The 19,616-nt window shown below is 41.6% G+C and overlaps 1 protein-coding gene across 1 annotated transcript; it reads left to right on the top strand.

Annotated features, from left to right (window-relative positions):
• The first annotated feature begins 6,557 nt into the window (after positions 1 to 6,557).
• On the top strand, positions 6,558 to 19,579 carry irak1 (interleukin-1 receptor-associated kinase 1). The gene is made up of 15 exons (XM_006803712.2): positions 6,558 to 6,878; positions 9,512 to 9,679; positions 11,894 to 12,049; positions 12,139 to 12,212; positions 12,327 to 12,503; positions 13,881 to 13,945; positions 14,048 to 14,159; positions 14,626 to 14,747; positions 15,907 to 16,111; positions 16,924 to 16,992; positions 17,158 to 17,245; positions 17,336 to 17,430; positions 17,650 to 18,274; positions 18,379 to 18,477; positions 18,568 to 19,579. The coding sequence occupies exons 1-15, from the start codon at positions 6,767 to 6,769 to the stop codon at positions 18,645 to 18,647; spliced, it is 2,247 nt and encodes a 748-aa protein (XP_006803775.2). The 5' UTR covers positions 6,558 to 6,766; the 3' UTR covers positions 18,648 to 19,579.
• The last annotated feature ends 37 nt before the right edge of the window (positions 19,580 to 19,616 follow it).

The raw sequence follows: 19,616 nt of genomic DNA, 5'->3' as shown, positions 1-19,616 counted from the left end.
AACCGCCGTCAACCGCCAACACCGCGAGATTTGCTCCGACATGGGGTCAACAGCACGGTGCAGGGGCGGTGTAGTCCCGCGAGAAGACGGTCAAAGTGAGACGTTCTCGTACCGCTTTGAATATATCTGTAAAAATAACAAACGTCAAAATATCAGCGTCAGTAACGCAAAAAATATATGCAAAACCGATATAAAAATAAAACAATACATTTTAAAGTATTTAAAGTAAGTATTAAATATGTAACTGTTTACAAGATACACTGTTAAAAATGGTAAAATGGTTCAAAACAATAAATACGCCAAATCTTAAACTTTTATAAAATGTCTCATAATGGTTTTTATTACACTTTATTTTATGTAAATATTTTCTGACACACATCTACACTTTAACTGATACCTCCAGAAGAATTTCTGTGGAAAATGGAAGACAGGGAGGCATGCTTAAGGTCTCCACTTTAGAAGGAGCTTTTTTCCAGAAGTTAGGTCAGTGCCTGTTGTGTCAGAAATCTAAGGACTTTCTGGTGGATGCTGACGGTGAAAGAAGCCGTCAGGTTAAAGAAGGAGGCCTTTGGGCTTAGTTGATCTGTGGGATTCCTAAAACACTGGAAAGGCACTGGAAGGCTAGAAGAGCTGAGCGTTTGGCTGGTTAATAAGCAAAAGTGTGGATGTTGGAGAAGTTTGAGACAGAAGAACCTTTGGTTAGCCTGAAGGAGCCACTCAGGAAGGAAAACAGAGAGTTCCTCAGACTGTTTGCAGCCATGGAGGATAGTTTTTGACCTGGGCTTGGGATGTTCCTCAAAGTGCACTAGAATGAGAACGCTGAAGAATCCCTGAACGGTTCAATCTACGTTCCAATATTCACCTATAGTGATGAGGTTATGACCAAAAGAATTACATCACAGATAAAAGAAGCTGAAATTAGTTTTCACCACAGAGTTCAGAGAAGGCCCCCCCAAATCACCATCAACAGCGCTGCTGTGGAGAGAGTGAACAGCTTCCGTTTCCGAGGTGTACATCTGGCAGAGGATCACACATGGTCAGTACAGGTCAGTACACATAAACAAAACAGTGAAGAAAGCGTCTCTTCTTTCTCAGGAGACTAAAAAAGATTTGGCATGAGCCCCCGCATCCTCAGGACCTTCTACCACTGTGCTGTCACCACCTGGTATGGCAACAGCACTGCTTACAACTGCAAAGGTCTTCAGAGAGTGGTGCAGTGTGCCGAAAGGATAATTGGATGTGAGATTCCCTCCCTCCAGGACATCTACAGGAAGCGGTGCCTGAGGAAAGCGGGGAGGATCATCAAGGACTCCAGTCACCCCAGACATAAACTGTTCAAACTACTTCCATCAGGCAGGAGGTTCTGCAGTATCCGGCCCCGAACCAGCAGACTGAGAGACAGCTTTTTCCATCAGGCCATCAGACTGCAGAACACTTCATAGACACCTCACCTTCACTACTGGAGCTTTGACATTATGCACTCCATACTGTACATATAGGCCATTTCTTTTGCAACTGCTAAACTCTGTATATTTTATTTTATTTTATTTTATTGTATATATATATATATATATATATATATATATATATATATATATACGCACACACATATTTGGTATACATATTTAGTAATGTGCATGCATTCTTATATTTGATTATATATTAATTCTTATAATTCTCATATTTCTATTTATATATTTTGCTTTATTCTTATGTTATTTTTATTTTACATACCTCTGTTGCTTGTGAAGCTTGCACACAAGAATTTCACTCGTATGACAATAAAAACTTGATTTGATTTGAGTGTCTGGGCTTAGACTTAGACGTGACATCTGGTGGGAGCTTGGAGTAGAGCTGCTACCTTAAAGTTGAAAGGAGCCAGCAGAGATGGTTTGGGGATCTGATGAGGATGCCTGTCAGACCTGGGCTGGAAGTAGAACCCAGGGGAAAACACTCTGGAGATAATATGTCTTATCTGGGCTAACTATTGTCTTGGAATGACTCTGGAGGAACTGGAAAACTTGCTGGGGAAAAGACTGTCTTGAATACCCTGTTGCTGCCACAGTGACCCATCTTAACCCTTTATTTAAAAATGAAGTGAAACTTGTTAAGAGTAAAGGTTTTTTTGAGGGCTTGTTTAGCACATTAAAACCAGATTACCTGCAGAAGAGCCAAACACAAACACAATGCCCCACAATCTGGCTGCACTGTGGGTAGACCCACACAGTCCATTATTGGCAGCCCACTGTAGCAAGTACTAGCATAAAATGAGGGCACACCTGGACCCCACTGTGGGTCTGCAGCATACCCATGGTGTGGACCCAGGTGTGCCCCACATTTCAGACTGAGACCCAGTGGGCTGACTACCCGGCCACCACGATCCAGGGCACATTACCACCACCAACTGGTATTGAGTGTGACTCTTCATTTTTCAATGAATATTTTAAAAAAAAGCTAATTTTAGCCGCTTCTTTAAGTATAATTTATGTCCTGGAATTGTGTCAGTCTGCGTACACATTTCTGTTTGAACTGAGAGGGGTTTTCACTCACCACAGATGTGCTCCTGTGCAGTTCTCCAAAATCTCCACTATCCGTAGGCGTTGGGTCTGCCAAATCCTGATTGGTTGATAAGTGGGCTGGAAGAGGGAAGAGAGCAACAGCAGCGTTCACCAGGAACTGGAGACGCACAAAGCAAACACTGAAGCTCAAAAATAAAGCATGAAAAGCACAGACAGTGTCTGCAGTGGACACTTTTTATTATTTTTAAAACTTGATTTCATTTCATCTCTTTGTAACTTTGCCCTTTTCCTGGGCTGGCAGACAGACCAACAACAGCTGACGAACCAACAAAGAGTGAAAGTGACCCACAGGCCAGCTGTACCACATATTTTGTGTGCTGCCTCTATCTATAACAGAGCGTGCTGTAGGTAGACGGGCCATCCTCGAGCTGCCAGCGGCCTGTGAACGCATTCCCTCTGCTGAGCCATAAATTCCACTTCATTCACATGTAGTTTGACCTATCAGCCTCGACAAAAACAAGTGATATAAAGGTATAAATCAATACAGTTCCAGCCATTAACAATTGTGAAGCTGTTTTGGAAACTACTAAACAACTTATAACCAATCCCCATCCCAAGGTCTAACCCAATATATATTATTAGCTGTGGCTACAATGTAGCTGCCATCACCAGTGTGTGAATGGGTGGATGACTGGTTGTGTAAAGCGCTTTGGGGTCCTTAGGGACTAGAAAAGGGCTATACAAATACAGGCCATTTACTATTTAAAAAAAGATACTCAAAATTAGGCAAGTCCAGTTGTTTTCAAGGAATTAAAATAAATGATAAAAAACTGCCACATCTGTAAAAACTTATTAGCGTTCCCTCTGAGTCTGAATTTGATTTTTTCCAGTTTTTATTAAAAAAAAAACCACTTAACATATTTCAGTGATGTAGCTGCAGGATGAAGAGCTTTCAAGGACAGCAAAATTCTACAGTGCACCAACAGTGACTGCATGTATAAATGAATGTAAACCACTTCACTGTGGATCCACTTGCCCTCAAAGGGGTGAAAAAACCCAACAACAATAAACTCAAATGCTATCAAACAAATAAGCCTGACTTGAAAATATGAAAATTGGATATTCTCTGATATCTTTTACTTCTTGCCTGTGCGGACCTACACAGGATAAACAACAGTTTTGCCTGTTGGGGTCCCTCTGTGGGTTTTCTGTGGGCAAACACACTATGGGTTGACCCACAGAAAACTGTCATGGGGGTCCTGTGGACCCTGTGGGCCAAAAATACCATGGCACCCACACATGATGACCACAGGGCGGCCAATGAGCGTTTTTGGTGGGCAAGCCAACTGTGCAACGTCACCCGTTTATGTAGTATAACATGAAACTAGTGGTCAAGCCCATAAAGGCAATGAAATCATTCACTGAGGTCACAGAGCGAATCTTAGGGACATATTTTTCACAATGTGCTTCCACTTGAGTCGCCCCCTGGTGGTAATTATGAACATTGCAGATTTTGTCTTTAACATGGACAATATCAGAGTCAGAAAGGAGGAAAATCCAGGGTATTCTCATTGACTAATGACCCCGTGGCACGCTCACTTTCACAGTCATATCCACGCCTCACACGTCATGTCCAGTTTCAAAACACTAAGATGGCAAAAACACTCTGTTTGGCTTTCAACAGTGTGTGGCGTAATGGTGGCACATTTTTTAGTCTTTTTTACCAATCTGTCAAAGAGGTAACTCAGAGAGCCAGACAACCGTTCACGCTCATGATCACACAGTCGATTTAGAATCACCAGTTAACCTAACTCAATGCATGCCTTTGGGCTGTGGGAGGAAGCGGGAGAGAACCCATACATACATGAGGAGAACAAGCAAACTCCATACAGAAAAGCCCCAGACTGAATTCAAACCCACGACCTTCCTGCAGTGAGGCAGCAGTGGACTGAAATGACAATTATGTAGGGACCTCAGCCTTGGAGGGGACCCACAAAAATTCCTTCATGCTAATTTTTAGAATTTGTCTCAATATCCTTTAGGTCGAGTCAAGACAGCCACATAAAGGCAATGAAGACCGGAAAACAAAATCTATCACCCCACCCCACTATTTTTTATTTTATTTTTTACTTTTTTCATGCAATTAAGTCTTTCAGTTCACCAGTGTCATGAAAAGAATAAACTGTGTAACTGTGCAGCATGTAGTAGTTTATAGAAAGTATCTTTAAAAAACAATCAAGCAAAATCCTCAGATATGAGAGCCCAGCTGCACAGGGGGAACATGAATCCCAGCGATCTTTATGCAGTCTCATACCTGATGCATTATTAATCTGATGACAAAACCAGAATCTTAAACCTGGAATTTTTTCAAATATCTCCACTGAGGTCAGCAAAACTACCGAGCTTCTCTGTTTTTCGCAGAGACGTGACCCAGTCCTTCGGTTTCACGGTTCTACTTCATGCTGTTATTCGTATGTGGTATTAATAATAACAGTTTGCTGTTGTTAATCCTTTGACACAAACAAACTGAACTGAGCTAATGAAGCATTCAGGCGTTTCATTCAATGACTAACATTCAAAAAAATACGGTGAGAAAAAGGAAGTGTGAAACGTGTGCGTGTGTGTGTGTGTGTGTGTGTGTGTGATGTAATGCAATGCTTCACATTTGTCATAGTTCAGACAGGAAAATGACTCATTTTAGTCAAAGCCACAAGAAAATACTCACTTAGGACTTCCTGTAGTGAAATGAAAGTCATACGAGGTTTTTACACACATCAGTCCTGCAGGATGTAAAACAAGTATAAAATGTGGTAAGCATAAAAATTAATATAAAATAAGTTAAAATATGATGAAATCTCTTAATATATTACAATAAAGTGTCTCTTTCAGGTGACATAGCTCAATGCATTGCAGGAAACATTAATTGCAATGTGAAAAGGACATTTTATAACCATAATACATCTACATGTTTTCAAAACTCTGTTTGTATTTGGATTCCATCACAGCAATCTCAGCACTGACCCAAATAACTGTGGTTTAAACCAAGCAGCTCTAGTTCTAATAATATCCTATTTTCTGACTGATAGTTAAAACAAAAAACAACAACAGTCTGGAGTTTGTCATGCAGGAAATTATATTTAACCAGGAAACGGTCACAGTGGAGAAGCTGACACTTTGCATGTAAGAATGACCGATCTGATGTAATACACTGTTACAAATCATGGTATAGAGAAGAGTAATATTTGGATTTTCTGGTTATTTTTGGTGATTTAATAGTCAAAAAGTACATTTTATGCTTGAGTAATTATCATTAACCCCCCCAAACAAAGAATTTATATTATTTTTGAATTTTTACTGTGCTTCATAAATAAAAATAATACATTTAAACAAAATAAATAAATTGGAAATTTGGCCAAGCAAAGACTCCAATCTGTTAACTGCATTTTTCTACGTTTTACAGCTGTATTTTCCACAGATAAAGACCTCTCCCATGGCCATTTATGCTAAACCAAACTAATTAGGTAATAGGTAAAAAATTAGAGTGATAAGAGACGTTGCTGTTTTTACTACTACAGAAATGTTTGTTACAAGCACAATTTAAAGTGCCATTTTCTGCAAAAAGCTTTCTCTTTTATAATATCAGGATAGTAAGCTACCAAAACTTTTTTTCCAGTCATTTTACATTTTATATCTTTATGTCTTACAATCTAAACCCAGAGTCATGCTGACAGATTCTTTTCATTTACCACGACAGCTTTTCTTTATCATGTAGAAAAACTGAGATGTCCTTTTATCTGTCGGTCCGGTCCTAAGACATCTCGAGGATTAAATGTGTAATTAAACTGATTTAAACTGTCAGAAAGGGGGATTTCACTGGTGTGGTCCACTTGTGATCAAATCGGGGTGTATGTGGCTCACGAGGTAAAACATTTGTTTAAAAAAAAAAAAGAAGTAAAAAGTGAAGAAAAAAAAGTTTTAAAACAGTGCATTTATTTGGGCTTTTATTTCGGTAGTACGGAGCGGAAGCAGCTAGCTTCTTTTAGGCGGAAGCGCTGAAAGACTCAAACCTGTAGTTTGAAAGAGTTTTTGAAGTGGTGGAACAGGTTCGTTCCGGGCGGTTCTGATGTGATCCAGGTCCTTGTGTGAATCTGATACCCTACAGACCACCCAGAGTTCCCCGCGGTGGCCGCTGTCATCGGTTAGCCTATTAGCTTCAGCGTGGACTAACTTGTAGGAGTTAGGTAAAGATGTCGGGAGGAGACCCGAGGGCCGTATTGTACTACAACCTGCCCGCCTCCGTTGACTGTGAGTTCTGCCGCATCATGGACGGGCTGTCAAACCAGGACTGGACCCGCTTTGGTGAGTCAGAACCCGAACTTTGACTGAGAGCTAAAGGCCAGCAGCTTGGGGTAGGAGGGACGGTGGAGTCCACCGTTAATTGGGTGTTTCACCAAAATAAACTCTAGCGTGTTTATTCTGTGTAACAACTTTAACTGCTGCCATGTGAAATCACTACAGAAAATGAGAATTAAACAAGCTGTGAGAGCCTCAGCTGTGACCCATCCTTCTCAGTCTGCCCTCAGGTACAGGGCTTACCTGTCCCAACTATTTCCACATAGTTGTAAAATATATAATAAAAGATTGCTTCAGCGTGAGTGTCAGCTGAGATTAAATCAGGTACAGTTTTCTTCCGATATTAGGTCACATTTTGACTACAGTTAGCCTAAATATAGATAAATTCACCGGTGGCTGTTTTGAGGAAGTCTCTGGTTGACGTTATCTGTAAGTGCACTTGGTTAATATTGTGTAAATACGGAGCACAAGAATGTGACAGAAACTGAAATGCCTGTGTGTTCTGACACATAATGAAATGTGATTAGAAACAGTTTGAGGTTTCTCAAAAAATCCAGAAGTTTTCTGTTTTACTGTAAACTCTCTTAACTAAGGTTGTGTGGGGTTTATTTGACTAAAAATTAGGTAGAGCTCTGTTATGTTGGTGTACTATATTGAGTTCAGGTGACTTGAAAATCTTAAGTTTTCTTCGAATGAAATACACTTTTAAAGTTTTACATTGTATAAGCAGCATTTGGCGATGGTGGGGAGGAAGACCTCTGGCAGTTTCTCTTCTACTTAAATAGAAGTTTTACAGAAAAACGACAAACTTAAATTTAAGCATTAGAGAACATTCACAGCTGTGGAACACTGAAAAGAAATACTAGAGCAGTTAGAGTTGGCAGAAAAGATGATTTAAAAAAGATTTAGATGTAGGGCTCAGAAACTGTATACAGATGATGGAGCTAGGCATTATGATGTTATTTTGAAGCCTCACCTTTAGTGTTTTGGCCACGTGCACCTTTTCTCTGATATCACCATCAGTTCCAATTTGCATCACCCTCGCAGCCATCAAAGGCAGCTACTTGTGATCCCTGAGACATCGCGCTGTTGTGGCTTATCCTGGTCAATATAAGCCACAAAGTTTAAAATGGTAAATGGCCTGTATTTGTATAGCGCTTTATTTAGTCCCTAAGGACCCCAAAGCGCTTTACACATTCAGTCATCCACCCATTCACACACTGGTGATGGCAGCTAGAATTGTAGCCACAGCCGCCCTGGGGCGCACTGACAGAGGCTGCCGGACACTGGCGCCACTGGGCCCTCTGACCACCACCAGTAGGCAACGGGTAAAGTGTCTTGCCCAAGGACACAACGACCGAGTCCGAGCCGGGGCTCGAACCGGCAACCTTCCGATTACAAGATGAGCTGCCAACTCTCGAGCCACGATCGCCCCTAAGGAAAAGTCAGTTATGAATACTCGTTTTTTTGTTTTAACCGTGAAGGTTGGCTTGTTGTAGCTGTCAAAAAAGAGACAAAGTACCACTAATGTGGGCTGTTCTAGCTCATATTTTTTGCTGTTGCTGGTTATTTTATTAGCAAATAATAATCATTTGTTTACTGTTTACTGTAAACAAATTTATTTACAGTAAACATTACTGTAAATACTGTAAACAAATGTATTTGTTTACAGTATTTACAGTAAACAAATGTATTTGTTTACAGTAACAAAAAGGAGCTGGAGGGGAAAATGGACTCTGCACAGACAGACACTGTTAGTGATTGAGGGCAAGGGGAGGCAGAACAAGCAGAACAAGCACTTCTTTGAAATGAAATGAAACCAGTTGTTAGAACAATAAATTGCCATCGCCCATGCTTTTCCTGTTTGCTCCTTTGGTCTATGTTGGGTTTTTTGCACTTCTTCCTCCTCGTGGTAAACTCTGGTCATTTTTTTTTCCGAACTGAAAAGCATCGGGCCCAGTTGTTGTGTATCCCACCCACATCAGGTGATGGAGTTGTGGTTTGTGGCGGACAGCACATGCGTTGATTATGTCCTTGAAATCTTTCAGACGAACTATAATGCAACACTGCAGATGAAGCACGAGTCACAAGTGTTAACCAACAGATAAAGATGTTAAAAAAAAAAAAAAAAGTGCAAATGTTGCACGCTGAATAAGATCACATGGCTCAACATACAGTATGTGAGGTTCCATAAGTATTTGGAGTAATTTTTTTCTGTATTTTTGTGTTCTCGCCTCTGTACACTACCACGGTGAAATTTTGAAACAATCATCAAGATGTGATTCTGGTGCAGACTTTCAGCTTTAATTCGAGCGCTTTTAAAAAAGAACTGCGCTAGCTTTCTAGCGCTAGCTTTCTTTCATTATTAGGCTGACAAACACAAATAAAGCTGTTAGAGAGACAGCAATCGGCATAACAGAATGGCTGTACTGCCAACACCAGAAGGCCTGAAAGATCACAGAGGACAGCTAAAGTGTCAAAAAATTATCTTATTGTTATTAGTGAGTTATCTTATCTTGTATTTTATATCTGTGATTGTTTATAGCGAGCTAGTGTTTGTCCTCTGAAGTCTGAGTGTCTGTAAAATCAGTTTACTTCATATTTCTGCAGTTTTTGATTGTACTGTTTCTGTCTCACAGCCTCTGGGATGCTGATGGATCAGAACGACGTGCGATTGGCTGAAAGGCAGGAAAGGCGGACCCACTGGGTGATGGTCAAATGCTCGAACAGGAACATTCGAGTCGGAGAGCTGATCGACCTGCTAGAGGATCTGCAGCTGTTACGCCCCCGTGATGTCATCTTGAACTGTGAGTTTACCTCCAAACACTCTGACCTGACCTTTGACCCCGAGGGATAGTATATTAATGTTAATGCCACGGTGCACAAACTGGCTGCAGTTCAGCCGCGGTGCTTGTGAGATGGCCCTCGATGAACAGGAGTCAATAAAGAATTATTTACACCTGCATCTAGAAAAAAAAGACCATATATTAAAAATTCTTAAATATATTTGTTCCCAAGTGTCTTTTAAAAAGGAAAATAAGGGTTTAAAATGTGTTGGATTTCACAGATATATGCTGTAGGTGTTTACAGCTGATCACAACCAACATAGGGTGCTTTGTTTTGTGAATGTTGTTGGGTTTGCTCAGAGTTGTTGTCCTTTAGTTATCACTTCATCTTGAATATGCTGCCTGTGGTTACCCTCATGCTTGACTTTGTTCACTCATAAGTTGATACTTAACAATTTAAACTACTTTTGTAGTTGTAGCTTTAAAAAAGTGTCTATCAGTTGGGGGAGAATTTCAGAATAATATTCCTTAACATAAACTAACAAGACTTTGAATACCTCATCATCTACAGTACATACTGTCATCACAAGATTTAGAGAAGCTGTAGAAGTCTCTGTGTGCAAGAGAAAAGGCTGAAAATAAATATTGGATACTGTGATCTTTGGGCCCTCAGGAGGCACAGCATTAAGAACAGGCACGATTCTGTCATGGAAATCGGTGCATGGAGTCGGGAACACTTCCAAAAATTACTGTCTGTCAAGATACTCCCAGATTTACGAGCACCTTAGTCCAACAAATACGGCAATAACGACGGCCCGCTTGCATGTTCTACAAAAAAATGTGCTTTGTTGTGTATCTGACGGACAAACACCAAGCCAGTTCCACATCACTGAAGTTGCACCATTTTTACAAACCAATTCTGGTTCATCCGTTTCACTCAACAATCGGCCACGTGCGTATGAAAACAAAGCACTGCGCATGCGCGTTTGACCCATATTCTATCGCGATATTTCATTTTCTTATCGTTGCCTAACATTGTACCAGTATTACCGTGAACGGTATAATATGGCCCAGCCCTATATGGAAGTACATCAGTGGCTATAGAACTGCTAGCCTTCACATCTGGAAAGGCGGCATCAGTGCTCCCACCTAGACGTCGTCTTTTTCATGTTTCTGCAAGACTATGCAAAGATAAGAATAAACTTGCCTCTTATCTTTGTGTAGTCATACCACATTAGATATTAATCTTGGACAAACGGTGCTAAACAAAGCAGCATTCGAGAAACTGTTTCTCTTTGTTTCCTTTGCCTTTCATGGTAGTTTTTATCAGTTTCTTAATCTTAGACTCTGAATTTACTGTAAGCGAGCCAAACCAGGCTGTCATCTCACATCTAATCAAACTTTCAAGTACTGAATTACAAAAAATACCCATAACCACAGAGCTCACTTCAAACAGCCTGAGTCTACAAACACAGTGGAGTCTTTGAGCTAATTTTTCACATTTAAAAATCAACGTATTCTTCACGATTAAAGAATTTGTCCATATAGATACTCAAGTACTTATATGTGCTCTATTGTACAGACAGCAATTGCCACTGGGTCGTGTGCACATATACCCTTAGGGTCAAATAGCATATTTTTTTCCAGTTTTATCACTATTCAAAATGAGACGATCACGGTTACATCACACTTTGTAATCACTGATATCCCTGTGGGATAAAGACGGGCAGTCACCTGCATGTAGGATATAATAATATAATAATAACGGGGTTATCAAATTCTGTGATGAGAATTTGATAACCCCATAATTAGTCCAGTTACCTCAACAGCCAGTAGTATACAAGGTGAAAAGGAGAGGGGAACTCGCGGAGATTGAATTGTTTAACTTGTTGTGACCGGCTAGACAAAAGGGATAAAAACCAATTTATAATTAAGGTTTTTCTAAATTTAAGAGTTTTTGGACTGCGGGTGTGGACGAACAATCAAATGCAGATAGAATCTGACCATAAGGTTTTGAATCTTCTGAATGCTTGCTTATTAAAAGAGTGACACTTAGCACAGCATCCTCAGTGCTGTACCCCTCCCTGTACGCGTATTGAAGATGTCTCTGGTTTGATCACATTCTCTTAAAACACTTCATCACTATACGTTAGTGCAACGTGCCTGAAGTCCATGTTTTCAGTTGAACCTTTTGTATAGGACTGACTTTTTCTCATTCTGTCTCTCTGTCTGCAGGGGTGAGAAGTCTGGACCTTTACTCCTATGCTCCTGCTCCTGCTCCTGCTCGTCATCTTCCTTCTTCATCTCCTTTTTCTGACTCTCAGTTTGTCCCCCCTCCCAAAAAGCCTGGGGCCACACCCATACTGGACACCTGTAGACTGGTCTCAATAGGTAACACAAGCATAAACAGACATTTACGTATGTCCGGTCGGCTTGTTCTGTGACACTGATGATGTCACTACTTTATTCTGTAAATAAAGGAAGACGAAGTCCATTACCCAGACCTGCATCGCCCCCCCCGGGGCTACTCTCTGAAGTGCAACAACGTCACCAGGTCTCTCTCTCACACACGCATACTTGCACACACATTACACAAGGTTTGTTCAACAATCAATACAAACACATCACTACAACAAAGCACGATGATGGTGGTGATGTCATCCCCCAGCCCCAGGTGATGGTGGCGGTGAGCAGCAGCATCCGAGTGATGCGCTTGTCATATGAAGAGGTGTATGCTGGGACAAACGGGTTCTCCCCCTGCCTGCAGATAGGGGAGGGGGGGTTTGGAGTCGTGTACAGAGCGACTCTGAAGGACATGAAGTGCGCCGTCAAGAAATTCAAAGAGGTCAGCCAATCACGATGCAGTTTAGTCTTGAGGGGTTTTCAGACAGCGAGCGGTTTTCAGGCAGCAACAGGACTGGTACAGAAAAACTCTGCTTACAGTTTACGCTGCAGTTACAGTAAATGTATTCACGATCCCAACCGTCTGATTATTTCTGCGCTCGAGCTAGAAAGTTAAAACTGTCGGGCACCAAAGAAATGAAAGGAAATGAGATGAAATACAAAAAAGTCAGAAATGGCGTTGCACACTTTTATTTTGAGGAAAGGGCCCTTTAAGTCTTTATGTAACCAGAGGAGTCGCCACCTGCAGGCCATTAACAATGAAGTTTAAGCAACACAAAAGTTGGAAATAGATCAAAAAGGCTGTGCAGGCTTTTGGTTTGGCTTGTCACAGCTACAGACCCTATAAAAGATGAATGTAGCCTCCAGGCCATTGGTTAGTCAAGTCCCCATGACGACACCTCTAGCTAATTGTTTTAATGAGTGAGTTGTTGTTAGCCAATTAGAGTATTTTTTGATTCTTTATTTTACAAAATGATCTTCATGTTTTATTCAGTCTGACCTGGAACTAGTGACCGAGTCAAAAATGTTAAGACGAAAGGTCACAGAGCAGAAGAGTCGCCCCCTGCTGGCTGTTAGAAGGCCGGTTTAGGTAACTTCTACATTTGGTTGACTTTTTAGACCGACCTGGAAGTCCTGCGATGGTGGTCGGGTCGGGTGGTTCCCTTCTAAAGCCCGTCTCCACACAAAACATGCATCTGGATCTAAAAAGTGAAGCCATCGTAGAGGTGCCTGCATCATTTTTAAAGGCCACCAGGGAGCGACTGCTGCTGTTGAACAAAAAACTCTGTCAGGAACATAGTCGACACTTTACTGCGGATGTTATCATCTCAGCTTCTCGTTTCAGTCACACTTAATGAAAAATTGAGTCCATTTTGTACATTTGGGTCATTCTAAGTGTGAGAGAGGACTTTCCAGGAAATGCTCATTGCTCATCAACATGTGTGTGACAGTGAGTGTGCACATCCTGTTTCAAAACACCAACATGGTGTCAGCAAAATGGCTCATCTCGAGGGTTCAACGGACTTCACAATCCGATGGGTGCTGTCACGGTAGCTGCCAACATCTTTAACGTACAGTCTATGGGTTTGTCACAGACAGATTTTTAAAAACGGCTGTGATTTTCGAGGTTTTTGCTGCCATGGAAACGGAGACAAAATTAGTCTGAAAGAGTCTTTTGGCTCTTTTTAGAAAAGTTAAAAGAAAAACTGATAATTAGAGAGGGGTCGACCGCTCACTGTCTGAAAAAGCCTTCTCATTGGTCCATTTTACTGCCAGGAAGTAGATTGTGATTGGTCAGAATTGCTGCTGTTGTTGACAGGACGGGCTGCTGGACTGGGCTCTGCTGAAGAAGAGCTTCCAGACTGAAGTGGAGCAACTGTCAAGGTGGGTGAAGTTCCTCAGTGAGATACAGCAGATTTCATCTGTTCTGATTAAAGTCACATGGTTGTTATTGTTTGTGTTTTTGTGTGTGTGTGTCCTCCTCAGATTCAGACATCGCAACATTGTGGATCTTTTAGGGTTCAGTGACGGAGGAGGTTCATTGTGTCTGATTTACAGCTACATGGAGAACAGATCTCTGGAGGACCAGCTGCACAACGTAACACATACACAGACGCACACGGCTCAGATAACTCCAGGGTTTTCCCAGGTTTTCCCAGGACTCGGGTGCTTTCTGGGTGTCATAGGTGGTCATTGCTGGGTCTTTTCAATGTTGGCTTTTGCCATTATCCTTGCAATATTACCGAAAGAAAGCTGGCAACACTGAAACCTGATACACCCAGCGTATCGGCCTTCATCTGTTGCTCCAAGTAGATGTGAATAAAAGATTGTGATATACAAATAAATAAGATCCACTGATGGGAAGTGATTATAAATATGAAAGGCTTGGTGTGGTAATGGTGGTGTTTATTAATCACCTTTACCTCTTCATGTGCATTCTCCATGATGCTCTGTAGAAACACTCAGTCCTGCACCCGAGTTTCAGTGCTTGGGGAAAACCCTGCACACTACATAATTTACAATTTGTTTCGGAGGGTTGTGTTATTTCCGTGTGTGTGTTTCAGGAGTGTGCGGTGCTCTCGTGGCCTCAGAGAGTCAGTGTTGTTAAAGACGCATCAGAAGCTCTGCAGTTTCTCCACTGCCGCCCTGAAGGCGAAAAGCCGCTGATCCACGGAGACGTGAAAAGGTGATCTTCACCCTGGAGCTCTTCAGTGTATTTATGAATCCATATGTGTTAAATGGATCAAAGAGAACAGCTGTATTACAGTCTTTAGGATTACTTTTATTTGACATGAGTCACTGAAACGTGCAGAAAGCAGAAGCTATACGTGATTATTTCCTGCAGGAAGAGAGAAATGACTGGACACGATGAGTAACTAATCTGAAAGCGAGAAATATTATTTCTGCTTATAGGTCATAAATTCCCTTTTTCAAATTCCAGCCTTGATGATGAATTTATTTTTATTTATGTTATTGAATTGGAAGATGCGCTAATACCTATATAGCACTTTTCTCACTGAGCAGTCGAAGCACTTTTTACTACGAGCTACAGTCTTGCTCGTCATACACATTCATAAAGTGCTGTATTCTACGCCTGCAACATATGCACTGCAGGACCAGGGATTGAACCACCGCGTGCGACCCGCTCTGTGTGCTGAGACCGAGCCTGCTCCATTTGTTTTCAAATTTTTTCATGATTATCCTCTTTTGTATGACCAACGCAGGAACAGTGTGAAAGATGAGCTTTTTGTAGTCCAGGACGTTCCAATGTCACCACAGCAGACCAACGTTCACCCTGTAGTCTGTTCTCTTCTAACTTCTCACATTTTTCCTCTAGTCAAGGAAAAGTGATCAGGAAGATAAATATTTATGGTGTCCTTTGTCATTCAGCCAAACACAACAAAGAGAGGAAGAAGCGCCTCTTCTTCCTCTTCTGCTATCTGGAGGTCGGCATCATTTTTGTTTTCCTCTGAATTGTGTGTAAAACACGTCAGCGTAGGCAGACCGTCGGGTAAAGTTTCAGTTGAAATTCATGCCTTCATTTCACAGTTCATACAAAGGTCACAGGAAAAAAACATCAAGACGAAGTTTCCGTTGAAGAAGTAATGAAATGATTTGCATGAAGTGTATTTACCGCCACATTTACTCATTTATCACAGTTGATGTGGTCCACCTGGTTATAAGGCTGAGTGATGTCAAGAAGTCATCTGTTGGTTTTTTGGTTTTGTTTTTTTAAAGTCTGATAGTGCGAGTATTTGCACTATAGCGGCGCAGTGGCAACAACAGCCTCTGCTTTCACCTGGTGTGTTAACCTGAACTCCTTTTGTTTATCTGTTTCTCTCCAGCTCCAACATTTTGTTGGACAGTCACATGACGGCGAAGCTTTCAGACTTCGGTCTGGCTCGGTTTGTACCCACCGGCACCTCGGCAGCTAGCACGACATCCGTGGGTAAAACGACAACAGTGAGAGGAACGCTGGCTTATCTGCCGGAGGAATACGTGAGAGGCGGAGAGCTGGGACCCAAACTGGACGTTTACAGCTTCGGAGTGGTGAGATGTCACAGGGCCTCATGGGAAACGAAGTCTGTTAGTTTAAGAGGAACTTTTAGCACAGTATGGGAGGACTCTGTGTATTCATATATTCCTAATTATAAAAATATTTCTGCTTTTCCAATAACGGTTTGTAGTTTGGTACAGAAACAGGCCCGTTTCTGTTATGAGAACAGTGGAAAATTGTGTGAAACATGTATGTTTTTAATATTACAGGACTTTATTTTTAATGCAGTTAATTCCTAATCACTATGATGTGATGTTTCGATGTGAACCGTGGCTAACCGTTGAGGAGTAGCAAGATTTACAGCTGCAGGCCTCAATTTTGATTGTTCCTCTAGAAAATATTTTAAACACCACAAAAGATGTAAACAAGAAGTTGTAGAATTTGAAATCGAAGCACGGAAGTAAAAAAAAAAAGTACCTGGAAACAGAAAGACTTCAAGTATGACGGCGTTATCGTTTGATCTGTAATACTAGTATACTGTGAAGCATAATTTGTACCCTAAGCTTCAAACTTCTCCATGAAAATGTTTGAAAAGCATAATTAAATACACTAAAACATCAGCCATTAAACCATAAAAAATATCATAAACATAATAATTTGTAGGTGGTTTTGTTTATAAAATAAGTAACAACCATCTATTAGTTAGAGAAACCTCTTCGTCAGTTGTAGGTAAGTTATAGAGTTGGCAACAGGAAATATCCTGTTTTAGGAACTGATGTGAAACTGAACATTTTTATTCTGAGACCAGAAAACAGAAGAGAAACACAGCAAGTGTCTGAAAATAGTGCATGTGTGTGTGTTTCAGGTGCTGCTCGAGGTGCTGACTGGACGTCGAGCTCTGGAGAAAGATGGGATGTGTGGAGAGAGATACCTGGTAATAGCACACACCTGCTCACACAGTCGATTTGCAGATCGGGCTGTTTTGAATCTGAAGCTTTGGAAAATGGCAGAATTCTTCCAAACCCAGCAGGTGTGTTTCCTTGCTGGTAACCTGGTCTGTTTGAGTCTGGCTCACCCTGGTTTTGATTCTGGTTTGCAGAAGGACCTGGTGGAGGACATCAAGGAAGGTCCAGGTGGCTCAACTGAAGCAGTTTGGAGGAAGCATCTTGACAAACGGCTGATTTCCGGTCAGTGTTGGAGCTAAGACCACAGTCCCTGTCCTTGTTGTGCCTGCTCCATGTCCTTCCTGTTACCTGTTGTGTTCACTTTTGTTGCAGGGGGCACTGCTGAGCTTACTGGTAGCCTGCAACTGGCGGATCTGGCCTGCAGGTGTCTCGCAAAACTCAGGAAGAAGAGACCGGTAATGAAAGATGTAAGAGCCAGCCGCACTCACTTGGTTTCCTCCTCAGATGTAGTTTCAGTGGTTGCAGACTTCTTCAGATGCATATCCTGTCAGTTCAGACTGGTTGTGGTGCAATTTAATTTAATCTGGACTTCTGTGACTGCTGCTTAAAGCACTCTGGAGTTCCTCAGGGCTCCTGTTTGGATCCTCCTGTTTTTCACCTCAGTGTGTTGTTTTGTTTTTTCATAGGTGTGTGCATCTCTTGAGGACGTATATAAAATGATGAGGGAGCCTCCCTACCAGTCCTTCCCCAGACCTCCCCGCTCTCTGGACTCTAATATACAACAGCTTTCCAAAGAGCTGAGTAAACTGGGACCACTGGAGGACACCTACCAGGTGTCACAGTCAACCAAATTTTCTTCCTCTCCCTCTTTGTTCACCCTCGCCACTCCTGACCCACTTCACTCATCATCATCTCTTCCCCCGTCATCCATTTTCCCTCCTGTGTCTTCCTGTTCATTCGCTGGTCCGTGTGAAACCGACGAGAGTCGAGGTTTCTCCCAGTACGACCTTCGCTCTCAGCTGAGATCAAACGGGACCAGCTGCAGGTCTTTATCTCCTTCCACCAAAGCCCAGTATCGCAGTCCAGCTAGGCTCACAGAGGTTGAGTGCAACCAGCCTTCGGTGCCCACTGAGGACCAGTACAATTTCCCTCCCCAGCCCAATAGCACCAGTTTGAGTATAGCACCCGGAGCACTGAGAGGGGCCCCAGCAGGACCAGAGACTAGAGGGCAAACCACGGCAGGCGCCACTGCAAGGCTCTACGGCTTCTCTCCTGCAGGGTCCCTGAAGTCAACATCTCCAGAGCCCTCAAGTATGTGAGCAACTCATTAAAGGCCCACACCTTAGTTTCTTCAGACAGTATTGAACACCTGTCCTAAACTTTTCTGAAACTATATCCATTTCCTGTTTGTTCAGTTCAGATAAATTCCAGCAAACAGCGACTCCTGGAGAAGAAAGCTCAGTACGAGGAAGGAAGGATTCGTACTCCTGAGCTGCTGTCGTCTGAAAACATCTGTATGTAAACCACACTCAGGAGTTTTTATGATACCTGTTGGTTTTGTTTGTTTTTGGTTCACTCATTGTGTTTCTCCTGTGTCTGATCAGATGAAGAGAAGAGTCTTGGGGACATCAGAGGACCAGAGGAGAGCGATGAGCTGGATTATCTTCCCACTAAACACAAGTGACTGCGGTTATCTATTATGGACACAAAGCAGAGGACCAAAGATGGACAGTTTCTGGAGTGCAGCTGTGGATTTCATCATCACTAATGTTACCGAAAAAAGTGCTGGATGGTGGAGCTGCTGGTGTGTCACATTTCAGACTGCTGGTGAATCTGGGTTTCATAGATTTCTCCAGCTGTGCATTTACCAAAAAACATCACTGGGTTCAAACCAAGTGATGCTCATGTCAGCGTAACGCAACTTCCTGTTATTTTCATCTAACTGAAATTATTTATTCATTAGTCTGTAATAATTTTAAAATTCACATGGGAATATTTTAATATTTGTAATTGTGTCATAAAATTCTGAAAACGCAGTACATGCTATATGCTTTGAATGCCGCAGAGTTTGAGACGATGTTTTATGTTATTGAGCGCCAACAAAAACCTGCATCGGGTTGATGGCTGTTGTTGTTCAAAGAGCAAGACAAAGGTAACACAGTAGCCACTGTGATGTCACAAGTTCTGCATTTTGAAGCTGTAATGTAATTATCGGCGGAGCCAGAAGATGTCATATGTGGACAGGAGGGTGAAATGTTATCAGGTACTGCTAGCTGGCTTTGATGGCAAACTGCATCTATACACTGTACAGGTGGAACACCGAGACACCGCTACCTGTGAAATACAATATTAAATTTTCAGTCACCAAAACTGAAGCACGGAGAAAATATAATCAGATGATAACATTTTTGATTTGGAGCAGCCTCTAAACATGTTTAGGTCTATTTCTTGTAAAATTCGGCATTTTAACATTGGACCTTTTTTTACTAAGCAACTATATAACACTGAAAATAATTATTGTTAACTGGTTTTACTAGTTCTTCACTTGAGACAGTTTATAAAAATAGTTTGGCCGATTTAATTAATTTAATTAAATAAACAAGTTTTTAAAACCCAGTTGTTTTGTTCATTTATTTTAGATTGCTTTAATGAC

The sequence above is a fragment of the Neolamprologus brichardi genome, chromosome 20 (assembly GCF_056152115.1).
Source record: "Neolamprologus brichardi isolate AB-2024 chromosome 20, ASM5615211v1, whole genome shotgun sequence".
Taxonomy (NCBI): domain Eukaryota; kingdom Metazoa; phylum Chordata; class Actinopteri; order Cichliformes; family Cichlidae; genus Neolamprologus; species Neolamprologus brichardi.
The sequence above is the reverse complement of the archived record's forward strand: the minus strand, read 5'-3'. Positions and strand labels throughout refer to the sequence as shown.

Excerpts from the sequence above, each read along its gene's own strand:
- irak1 (XM_006803712.2), top strand. The coding sequence starts at position 6,767 with ATGTCGGGAGGAGACCCGAGGGCCGTATTGTACTACAACCTGCCCGCC. Across the intron at positions 12,504-13,880 it reads CCGTCAAGAAATTCAAAGAG|GACGGGCTGCTGGACTGGGC; the intron begins GTCAGCCAATCA and ends TGTTGTTGACAG. Across the intron at positions 18,275-18,378 it reads AACATCTCCAGAGCCCTCAA|TTCAGATAAATTCCAGCAAA; the intron begins GTATGTGAGCAA and ends CTGTTTGTTCAG.